General features: G+C 45.2%; 1 protein-coding gene across 1 annotated transcript in view; it reads left to right on the plus strand.

Annotated features, from left to right (window-relative positions):
* The window catches only part of LOC148537788 (calcium/calmodulin-dependent protein kinase type IV-like), a 113,016-nt gene extending 101,066 nt beyond the window's left edge, over nucleotides 1-11,950 (plus strand). Inside the window, exon 11 of the mRNA XM_088460376.1 lies at nucleotides 11,571-11,950. Within this exon, the coding sequence (XP_088316502.1) occupies nucleotides 11,571-11,753 (183 nt within the window). The 3' untranslated portion in view covers nucleotides 11,754-11,950. The remainder of the gene's footprint in view (nucleotides 1-11,570) is intronic.
* The last annotated feature ends 651 nt before the right edge of the window (nucleotides 11,951-12,601 follow it).

Raw genomic sequence — 12,601 nt, forward strand, 5'->3', positions numbered from 1 at the left:
TGTTAGCGTGGCGACCCCACTAGTCGGGGAGCCAGGGAATACTCACACCTCACCTGTGTGACTAATGGGGGACCTCTATGCGTGCTACAAGCAGCGGCATGTGGAACCCCCTTTAAGAGACAGTGGTCTCTGTAGTCGGGGACCACAGGCGAACTGCGAGCAGGTCCCCCCAGTAGCTCCAATGATGCAGGCAGTGCAGCTACTGCCTGTCTGTTCCTCATATGTATTCTTCTTTATTTCAGCGCAGCAGCTCTCTTACTAAAACTAAATCAAAGACTCTGAGGAGAAGTGTTAAAAACACTACCAGTTCGCCTCGGGCACAAACTAAGACTGGGCTTGTGGGGGGGTATAGAGGGGGAGGAGCTAGTCACACTTCTAAATTTTAAAGTGCCAGCTCCCACAGCACACGTCTATACCCCACTGTCTTTAAGCCTCCAGTGTCCCCTAGTGGATGAAGAAGAAAGGGCGGTATCTAATTAGCAGCGCTAAAGTATCGCTTGTAATTGATCGCAGCGGGGCTATCCTATTAGCCCCGAAGTGACGCCCAACGCCGGTACTTATCGTGGATATTTTTAGGGACCTGACGTGTCCTGAAAAGGACCGCCCGTACACATGCAGCAGCAGCTGCAGGGAGTGGGGCGGACCCACCCCCCGGCCAGCAGAACTCGAGACTGCCTGGAAGATGATGGTCGTTCAGCGACCATCATCTACAGATATATCTGCAGATCACTCGATCTGCAGATATATCTGCTAGGTGTGTGCCCACCTTTACATTTTGAGAATCTTATAGATTTATCTGTTTGAGGGCAATCCGCCCAGGGCTATACTGAGATCCATGTTAATATTTACATTATTGAATTATCTCAGGGTGAAAACCCACCATAACATTTTGTCCTTTTTGTTACTCTGTTTATATGTCAAAAGTGTGATGTAGGTCTAAATGTTTGTAAATAAACTAATAAAATTTAATGTAATAGACCTCTTAAATGTTTGATGTCAAGTGTGCTCCACTTTAGAAGTACTCTGCACACTCATATGTGTTCCTCTCTCCACCATTGTTTTACTCCTGGGAGTAACCTGCTTCCTTATGTACTTTAAGTACCTATATAAGGTAGATGACAAATTAATTCATACCAGTGCTAGGTCTACATACCCCATTCCCCATGTTCATAATGTGGACAGAGGAACTGTCGCCATGTAAAATGTCAGCATGCTGAGGATGCCGATGGTTAGGTGCCGCCGGGAAGGTTAGGCTGAGGAGGGATGTTACGGTAGAGACTAATAGGAGGATTAGGGATGCGGGGAGAAATACTTACCGGAATGCTCCAGCATCAGAGATCCCCACTGGAGGTTACTGTCACATGGCTACTGGGACCCAAAAGAAGATGCTTAAGCTGCCATTGGGAGAAGGTAAGTGACCACTGTGGATGGTTTGTTTTAAAATTCGTTGTGTCTACATATCATCCATGTCGAAATTCTCATGTAAACCAGATGATTGTCGACATGATTTTAGTAGACAAATCATAGCACATCCCTCTCTTTTATTATTTAACATAGCCTTGGATCCTTTGCTTTGTATGTTACAGTCTTGGGATGGCTTTGTAGGCAGTACTAGGTTCCAGAGAGGTTAAAATTCAGGTGTTTGCAGACAATCTACTTTTGTACATAGCTGACTCTGAAACCACAATATCTAACATCATGGAACAATTAACAGACTTGGGGCTCTATGTATTAACATTATTTTTACTAAAATAAAGTGAAAAAGGGTGTTTTTACACCCTTTTCACATTATTTTAGTATCACCTAAAGTTACTACAGGGCAATTGCAGCAGAATTCGTAAAATTCTACTCCAAGCCCTAATTATCACTTATTTTTATGTGATCTGGCCAAAGTTACTAAAAATAAATTGTGAAAAAATACCGGAGAAAGCCCTCTGATAATAACGCCACCTGGAGGTGGCGTTATCCAGGGTCTCTCCCGGTTACCGGACTCCTGCTCTGCTAATGGGCAGAGCAGAGCCCGGAGCTGGCCCCAGTGATCAACTGTGTGGTCTAAACAGACCACATGCTGATCACTGCTTAAAAAAGAAAAAAAAAAGTCCAGGGACCGGGGCTCCCGTGATGTCCTCCCTCTGTTCAGCTGGTCTCCCAGCCTGCACTGGTGCCCGGTCATCACCTGACTGAGTCCCAGTGCACTGACCGGAGCCACGGAGGACATCAACGGAGCATCGATGACTACAGGTAAGTGTAATTAAGGGATGGGGGGTGGAGGAGGGGTCCGCGATGGTCGGTGCATACGTCGGCACTTATCACAGTATTTTTTGCAAAAAATACTGTGATAAGTGTGCGGAAGGGATTCGCAGGGACAGAGCTTTATCGCAAGCTCTGTCCCTGCAAGGGATTTGTATAAAATCCCTGTGATATTGCCTGAATTCCCAATGCAACTTCAGTCAGTAATATCACACTACAATCTGCATTACAAATGGTGTTCAGGTTTAAAATTAATCCTGAAAAACCAGATGCTCTGTATTTAGGTCCTGCAGTTAGACCTCCTTCGAGCCATATTATCCTGATTAAATAGAATGCTAAATCTTTGACTTACCTAGGGGTTGCTTTACCACAGAAAATCCATGATTTGTGTGACCTTAATATGAGGACTGTGATTTGTGACATGCTAGGTGAATTATCTTGATGTAAGCACTTGATGCTGTCTTCTTTGGATTACATATATTTACTTAAAATGATTTCCTACCCCAAGCTTCTTTACCCTTTACAGATGTTGCCCATTCTTTTAACCACAGGTGATGAGAAGCTATTATATTGAGATTTTCAAAATTTTATATGGCATCATAAATGCCCGCGGATTGGTTTGCTGAAGTTTTAGCAGACCACAAATACTGTAATGGTGGTGTTATTCTCCCTAATTTGAAATTATATAGCCATCCTTATATTTTGTGATATGTCAGGAACTAGCTGCATTACATAGATCTTTATATGGACTCTCACATTTTACATTTTCCTACTATCCAAACACCTAATTTTGGTACTCCACTCTCATAGGCAGAAGTTTGCAGATGAGGTGATCCATAATCTAATGGATCTGACAGGTCTGTCATTTTACCTGAATTTTAATAGTCATCACTAGTCCTGAACTGGAGTTTCAGAAAGGAGGAGCTTCTCTACCTTTTTCTTTGTGGACTCTTACAGGAATCTGTAATCTCTATGCCTTGGTTGACATTAAAACCTGTAGGCCTCTTAGAATATACAATATTAGAGAAAAATAGTCTATTCCTAAGACTCAAACTTCAGCACTATTTCAGGACATTACATGTGTCACGGCCAGGGTATTTCAGCATGGCGCTAGGCGGGTGTTACCTGTGAGGTCGTCGTGGTGCGGGCTGTCTGGTGGCAGAGCTGGTGTCTGGCGGGGGGCTTTGGCTGCGCGCGTTGTTGTGCGGGCCCGTTGTCACTCTGCGCTGGTAAGGCCTGGCGGCGTCTCCGTTCCGTTTGGCATGGGCGCCGCCATTTTGCCTTCTGGCCATGTGATGCGGCTGGCCAATCCTGGTGAGTCACATGTTCCCTCCGGCCAGTAACAGCACGGCATGGGGTATTTAGAAAGGGTCAGTGCCTTCCTTCTTTGCCAGTGCAACGTGTATCTCAGCCTAGCTGAGAGGGAGTTCTCTGTGCTTATCCTGTTCCTGTGTAATTCACTGTCTGCCTGTCAGCTCCTAGCTTCAACTGGACTACCCCGCTTCCTCCACCACCCTTGCCCATACCTGAGCCTGCTGACATCCTGCTCATTTGCCTTAGTTCACTACCTGCATACCTGGCTTATTATTTTCCTGCATCACTACCTGCATACCTGGTTGATTATTCCAGTCTCACTACCTGCACACCTGGACAGTTCTAATTGTTTCTACTTGGACATTAACCCATTACTCCCACTACAGAACTCTAGTGCACGTTTTTATATACCTGGACTTTTATTTACTGCCATATTTTATGTCTACTCAAGCACCTATTAAAAAACCTTGTTTTATATTCAAACCCACTTCTGTGATCGCTCCTGCTACCACCCCGGGTCCACAAACAACCCAGAACATAACAGTTTGCACTGGCCCCATGTAGCCGGCCACGGATCAGGAGTGGATTTGTTCAGGTGCATTTCTGGTCGTTTAGAAAATCTGGAAAACATGCAGCATCAGATGGCACAATTTTTGCAAGAGATGTCTAAGCGACAGGATAGTTTGCAAACTTCCTTTTCTACCCCTGGAGTACCAGCAACTACATCCGCATCAGCGTCTGGGAATACAGGAGGCAGATCATCTCCCCGCTTACGTCTTCCTTTACCAAGTAAATTTGACGGCAACCCTAAACTCTGCCGAGGATTCCTAAATCAGTGTGACATACATTTTACCCTGCAGCCTGACAACTTTCTAACTGCAAGAACAAAAGTGGCTTATATAGTCTCTCTGTTATCCGGCCAGGCCTTGGAATGGGCTTCCCCACTCTGGGAGCGCTCAGATCCGCTGCTGGATAATTACGCAGGCTTTGTGTCATCCTTCAGGAGGATTTTCGATGAACCTGGGCGTACTGCATCATCAAACATCATGAGACTGAGACAAGGGGTCCATCCTGTCAGTCAATATGCCGTGCAAATGAAAATTTTAGCATCAGAGCTCAAATGGAATGAGGAAGCCCTCACCTCGGCCTTCTGGCATGGGTTGTCAGACCGACTAAAGGATGATCTAGTCACTTGAGAGCTTCCTACTAATCTGAACGACATGATTTCGTTGTGTATCAAAGTTGACCTACGCTTCAGGGAACGTCAGGCTGAAAAACACAGAACTGACCGGCAAAGGTCAATTGCCCCCATTTCTACCCGTCCCATTCCCTCTCCTACTGAAGAGAAGCCTATGCAGGTGAATCATACACACCTCTCCAAAGAAGAACGTCAGAGAAGAATGCAAAAGAACCTCTGTCTGTACTGCGGAGAGTCCGGTCACCTGCTGATCTCATGCCCCCATAAACCGGGAAATGCCAAATCCTAACTGACCCTGGAGACATCAAGTTAGGAGTTATGAGCCCGTCTCCAAAAATTAAAGGTTTCACGATTACTCTAGCTTTGGATCTTAAACCCAAACCTGTCTTTGCTACTGCTCTACTTGACTCGGGAGCAGCCGGAGATTTTATAACGTCTAGTTTCATAGATAAATTTCAGATTCCTTGTTTGTCTCTCAACCATGCCATCTCTCTGACCTCTATAGACTGACGCCCTCTAACTAACGGGATAGTCACCAAGGAGACTCAACCAGTATTGGTCCGAATTGGCGCACTTCATTCTGAGTCCTTAAAATTCCTGGTGATATCAGAGGCCTCTAATGAAATTGTTCTTGGTCTACCCTGGTTGCATCAACATAATCCCAGGATAGATTGGAGTTCTATGCAGATTCTGTCATGGGGTATGGACTATCAGAAATCCTGTCTTCCTAAAATTCGACCTGTAAGAAAGACAGTTCCATTAGTTTCTTCTGCCATTCCCAAAGAATATCAGATGTTCGCCTACGTGTTCTCTGAGCAGCAAGCAAATATCTTACCTCCTCATAGGGAATGGGACTGTCCAATTGATTTGATACCTGATAAGATACCACCTCGTGGTCGTACCTATCCGCTGCCCTTGCCTGAGACTCAAGCCATGACCGAGTACATCCGGGACAACCTGGCAAAGGGGTTCATTCGCCCCTCTACTTCACCTGCCGGAGCTGGATTTTTCTTCGTTGGCAAGAAGGACGGGGGTTTAAGACCATGTATCGATTATCGAGGCCTTAATGACATTTCTGTAAAGAATCGATACCCTGTTCCCCTGATTACTGTGTTGCTTGATAGGGTCAAGGGCTCTGTCATTTTTTCTAAATTAGATCTGAAAGGGGCTTACAATCTCATTCGTATTTGAGCTGGCGATGAATGGAAGACCGCTTTTAATACCAGAGATGGACATTTTGAATATTTAGTAATGCCTTTTGGATTGTGCAACGCCCCTGCTGTCTTTCAGAGTTTCGTTAATGAGATTTTCCGGGATCTGTTATATGTTTCGGTTGTTGTCTATCTGGATGACATACTGATTTTTTCACCCTCTGTGGCTAAACATCAAGAACATGTTAAAGAAGTTTTGACCCGTTTGAGAGAAAACCACCTTTACTGCAAACTGGAGAAGTGTGTCTTTGGAGTGCCCAGTGTACTTTTTCTCGGCTACAGTACGTTATTTCTGGCTCCAGTTTGGAAATGGACCCCAAGAAGGTACAAGCAATTCTGGATTGGGCACTGAAAGCCATCCAGAGATTGTTGGGCTTCGCCATTTATTATAGACGCTTCATTAAGGGATTTTCTACATTGCTGGCTCCCATTACAGCCTTGACCCGCAAAGGTGCTAATCCTGCCCAATGGTCACCTGAGGCAGAGTCTGCGTTTCATCTTCTAAAACAGACCTTTATCTCAGCACCAGTTCTTCGACAACCAGATCTGGACAGGCCTTTTTTGTTGGAAGTAGACGCATCATCTGAAGCTGTGGGAGCAGTCCTGTCTCAACGTTATGAGGACAATCGAGTCCATCCTTGTGGGTTCTTTTCTAAAAAATTCTCTAAATTTTCTAAAAATAGGTGAGCAAGAACTACTAGCTGTAAAGTTGGCGTTGAAGGAATGGAGATATTTACTAGAAGGTGCTAAGTTTCCATTTACTGTATTTACGGACCATAGAAATCTCCTATTTCTCAAAAACCTTCAATGTGTGAGTCCTCGTTTGGCCCGCTGGGCAATATTCTTTGCCAGGTTTCAGTTCACCCTGACCTTCCGGTCTGGAGCACTTAATCAGAAGGCTGATGCCCTATTGAGATCTCTCCTCTGTGATGATCAATCTTAAAATCAAAACAATACCACTGTCTTGGAATCAAGAGTTTTCGCCACATTACAGGTTCAGCCTCCTACAGGAAAATCATTTGTGGCCCTGGAATTAAGGAAGCGGCTTCTCACTTGGGCACATTCCTCTCGCTTCGCAGGGCACTCAGGCACTCGGAAGACTTTGGAGTTCCTGAAAAGACACTATTGGTGGCCTTCTATGAAGGTAGATATAATGGATTTTATCTCTTCCTCCTCCTCCTGTGCCCAGCATAAATCATCACGACAAGCTCCAGCTGGGGAATTGCTTCCACTACCCACTCCATCACGTCCATGGACGCATCTCTCCATGGATTTCGTCACAGACCTGCCAGTCTCTCAAGGCTTCAATACTATCTGGGTTGTAATAGACCGATTCTATAAGATGGTCCACTATATACCTTTGAAGAAGTTACCTTCTGCTCCTGACCTGGCACAGTTGTTCGTCCAAAATATATTTCGTCTTCATGGCCTTCCTGCTGAAATTGTCTCTGACCGTGGTGTGCAGTTTACTGCAAAATTCTGGAGGGCTTTGTGTTCTGCTCTTCAAGTGAAGTTAAACTTTCCACGGCCTACCATCCGCAAAGTAACGGCTCCACCTAGAGAGTTAATCAAGATCTAGAGACTTTAAGAATTTTTATGACATCTTCCCAGGACAATTGGGCTGAGTTTGCACATAATGCTTCCTACCACTCGTCAACTAACCAAACGCCATTTCAGGTTGTTTATGGCCTTCATCCTCGTGTTCCCAAATTCCGAAGCCTGCCTATTTATGATGTTCCGGCCGTGGAGGACACAGTGCAGAATTTTGCTGCCATCTGGACTCAAGTACGGTCTGATTTGCTGAAGGCATCCTCTCGCTATAAGACCCAGGCCGATAGGAAGCGTAGAATAGTTCCACGCATGCAAGTTGGAAGCCAGGTCTGGTTGTCTACCCGGAATCTTCGTCTGAGAGTTCCTTCAATGAAATTTGCACCACGCTTCATTGGTCCCTTCACCATAACAGAAGTCATTAATCCAGTGGCCTATCGTCTACAGTTACCCCCATACCTAAAAATCCCTAATTCCTTCCATGTTTCCTTATTAAAGCCCCTAGTTCTGAATAGGTTCCACAGTGCTCTACCTGCTTCTCTTCGAGTCCAGACGGAGAGAGGAGTTGAGTTTGAGGTCGCCCAGGTCTTGGACTCTCGTCTACGCAGAGGTCATCTACAGTATTTGCTTGACTGGAAAGGTTACGGTCCAGTGGAATGTTGCTGGACCGATGCTCGAGTTTTCCACGGTCCCACGCTCATCAGATTTCATTCTGCCCATCCGGAGAAGCCTGGTGACTGTCCTGAGGCCACCCCAAAAGGGGGGGGTACTGTCACGGCCAGGGTATTTCAGCATGGCGCTAGGCGGGTGTTACCTGTGAGGTCGTTGTGGCACGGGCTGTCTGGTGGCAGAGCTGGTGTCTGGCGGGGGGCATTGGCTGCGCGCGTTGTTGTGCGGGCCTGTTGTCACTCTGCGCTGGTAAGGCCTGGCGGCGTCTCCATTCCGTTTGGCATGGGCGCCGCCATTTTGCCTTCTGGCCATGTGATGCGGCTGGCCAATCCTGGTGAGTCACATGTTCCCTCCGGCCAGTAACAGCAGGGCATGGGGTATTTAGGAAGGGTCAGTGCCTTCCTTCTTTGCCAGTGCAACGTGTATCTCAGCCTAGCTGAGGGAGTTCTCTGTGCTTATCCTGTTCCTGTTTAATTCGCTGTCTGCCAGTCTGCCTGTCAGCTCCTAGCTTCCGCTGGACTGCCCCGCTTCCTCCACCACCCTTGCCCATACCTGAGTGCCTGCTGACATCCTGCTCATTGCCTTAGTTCACTACCTGCATACCTGGCTTATTATTTTCCTGCATCACTACCTGCATACCTGGTTGATTATTCCAGTCTCACTACCTGCACACCTGGACAGTTCTAATTGTTTCTACTTGGACATTAACCCACTACTCCCACCACAGAACTCTAGTCCACGTTTATATATACCTGGACTTTTATTTACTGCCATATTTTATGTCTACTCAAGCACCTATTAACAAACCTAGTTTTATATTCAAACCCGCTTCTGTGATGGCTCCTGCTACCACCCCGGGTCCACAAACAACCCAGAACATAACAACATGAGCTCAGTGTTTCGTGCTTTTTCCCGATGACTTGTCTAACCCGCTGGAATCTTTACTGGCCCACCCCTTAGCTGATGCAAAGGCTATTTCTCTTTATTACAAACTGTTACATACTACTACTGACTACACTAATATGTACGCACTAGACTTTCCTCTTGGTTGACAATATTTCCTACACTCACTGTAGATAAGCTCTAGAAATCTCTTATTGTAAACACGCCCTATCATCTTGTACAAGCATGTCAAACTCAAAATACCAACCGGCCCGAATGTTCAAGGTCTTAAAGGTGCCAACACACATAGGGATCTGCACACGATCAGCCGATGTGTACGATTTCCCTTGAAACTCTCCCCGGCAGCTCTGCACACAATCTCCACATGATCTGCACACGATTTGGTGTCCAATCTTCATACGCTCTCTCCTGCATCCAGACTTTCACAGTGCATCACCTCCTAGATTGTCAAATCTGCCCTACTGCACGGCAGATCTGACGATGCGATGTGCGACCAGCGGGGACGCGCATCGCATCGTGAGTGGGGACTCATGATTTACTCAGGATTTGGCCATATTTTACACGATCTGTCATTCCAATGTGTCGGAATCGTCCAGATCGGGTAAAATATCGCTATGTGTGAGGGCCGCAACAAAAAAAAAAAGTCATATGCAATTTTTCAAGGTTTATTATTAATAAAAACCAATGCAATTCCCCCTCTGTATTAGAGCCTCTTTTGCAATGCCCCGAAGTTGTGCCCATTATGCAGTGCACCTTATGCTGTGCCCCCAATAATGCCCCTTATACAGAGCCCCCAGCAATGTCCCTAGTAGTGCCCCTAATGCAGCGCTCCTAGTAGTGCACCTTATGCTGTGCCCCTAGCAATGCACCTTATGTTGTGCCCGCTCCCAGTATAGAACAGGCCCTTACCTGTGCAGTACTTATCTTTCTTTACGGTGGCTGCTGGGCACCGCTCCAGTCCACGCCATCACTGCCGCTGCCTGGATCTAATTAGATCCAGAGCGGCAGGCGCAGGTTCCTCTCATCTCGGGAGACGCGGGTGACGTCATCTGCGTGCTACATCACTGGGAACGCTGGCCTCTGAAGCGATCAGCGGCTTCTTTAGTGTCTGATCGCTTCAGAGACCAGCATTGCCAGTTTTAAATAAACACTGCCCGATCGGAGCTCCGCTGGCAGGGGGGGTGGGACGCATATCATATATGTTTGGGCCCACACTGTCGGGCCGCATAAAATGTTTATTTGGACCGCATGTTTGACATGTCTGATCTAGTATGTATCAAGGGTTGTTCTGTAATATTTACTTATTACCCATCATAGATTTTTGATGGGCTTATCTAGTTCTGCTGATTGCCCTAAATGTCATGACTTTAACCCAACGTTTTTACACTGTATGTGGGAATATCCTCTTATTGATTATTTATGGGGGTTGGTTGCTCATTTTGACTCTTGTCATTTTGCTTATTGAGTTAGCTTCCTCTCTCTGCAGAGTGGTTGTACGGAGGATCACCCCGGCTAACATTCGGTTCTGGGAGACAGTAAAAAAGTTGCTGTTTATAGTATCCACAGTGGCTCGTAAATGCATTTTACACATGTGAGTCCAAAAGGATAATCAATCTTTATATATCTTTTTAAGGCCAAATTATTCAATGCTTTCAGTATAAACTGGTTGGAGACTACTTTACATATAGAGTCTAGGACGGTATCCTTTTTTAGATAAATTCTAGAGGCAGGGAATCAATGTAAGCGACAAATACATAAATGTTTTGGTAACACTTCATGTCTGTTTTTTCTTTGTTCCAATTTTGTTATGCTATTTATCTACCAGGAAGTGATGCATTGTATTCATCCTATTGCTCCAATAAATGGGAGAGAAAAAAGTGGTGAAGGACTTAAGTGGCTGAGACATTACTACCATGCAAAAAGCAGTTTTGTAATGTATGTGAATCACTGTTTCAGTCCCAATGAGAAGGCAATCTATCACAATATGTATTCTTTTCTCAGAACATGAGTAAGGTTGTGCATTCTTAGCCTATTCTTCTTACAAATATTTATACATATCAGTAAATCAGTAAAGCTGTTACAAGGGGAAGAACTTAGTAGGTCACCCAATGACATGCATATGATTATATCCAATGTGAGACAATTTTAGTTTCACATTTTCAATAGAACATACAAACACACTCCTCATCTATAGCATATTAATATATACTTTAAGATTATGTACATAGCAAACATCATAACTGTGAAGTATTGTGCAATAAGCTTCTCAAGTTATTTGGATTATATAGCCAGATCCACACTACAAACTGATTAAACCTTCAGTGAAGATCATACTTGTATCACTGGGTTATGTGGAAGGTTTGTAACCCAGTAATATTGCCTCAATCACCCTTGTTATTATCTGCTACTGCCTGATGTGAGGGGTTTACATCCTAAAGACTGTCAAAATTATTTTATATGTGTGTTATGTTCCATAGGCTGCTATGAAAGCTGTTGTAGCTTCAAGTCGTTTAGGAAATCACAATCACTCTGAAAACTCAAGAGCTATGGAAAACTCAGATGATGTCCAAAGATGTGATATTTCAGATGCAGAGTCTGGAGGTTCCTCTTTACATGAAGACTGTCAGAGTAGCTTGGTGGACCCCCATGTGAACCTGTGAAGCAGGTGAATCCACTGATCTCACTAGTGACATTTATTGAAATGGGCAGCTAAGATCATCGTTTCTGGCAAATACAATCAACCTCACAACATTTGTATAGTATTATTTTTTTATTTTAGGATGCAAGGAGGATTTTGTCACAACCTAAGAGAGATATAGTAAACTTTTATATGTACCAAAACTAAGGGCAGCTATGTATAGAGCAGGAGTTGTTGTTGTTGTTTTTTTTCTAAGAATCATGGACCTCATTCAGAGGCGCTCGCAAAAAGTGAGCGCTCGCTCTGAATGAGGGCGGCCGCTTTTTTTTTTTAACCGGCCTCCAGGCCACTCGCTAACCTGTGGGTGACCACCCACAGCGTTTGCGAGCGGCCAGGTGATGGTCGCGATTATTGCGACCATCGGGCTTGCGATGAGACCCTTGTGGTAGGGTCTCGTCTTCCGCAGGCCCCAGTGAGCTTCCTGCTCAAATAGAGCAGGAAGCTCACTACTGACATCACGAGTGATGTCAGTAGGGCCGCCCACAAACGGCAGGCGTTCCTTCAGGAACGCCTCCGTTTGTCCAGCCCCCCCCTCTCCGCCTACAAAATGGGGCGAGCTGTCGATCAACATCCGCGGCATTTGTAGCGAGCCCCGGAGCGAGTAAATTTCTCACTCGCTACGGGGCTTGTGTGTGCAGTGCCCCACCATCGACCTGCTTGCGAGCGGGTCTGAATGAGGGCCCATGTGTGCTGGGGAAGAATAAAAATGTAATTAAACATAAAAAAAATTATGATGATAATAATAGTAGTAAATGTTTATATATTGTACATATATTGTTTATATATTGCTCTTCTCCAAAAGAACTAAAA

The sequence above is a fragment of the Taudactylus pleione genome, unplaced genomic scaffold (assembly GCF_031769625.1).
Source record: "Taudactylus pleione unplaced genomic scaffold, aTauple2 ptg000044l, whole genome shotgun sequence".
NCBI classification, from domain to species: Eukaryota; Metazoa; Chordata; class Amphibia; order Anura; family Myobatrachidae; genus Taudactylus; species Taudactylus pleione.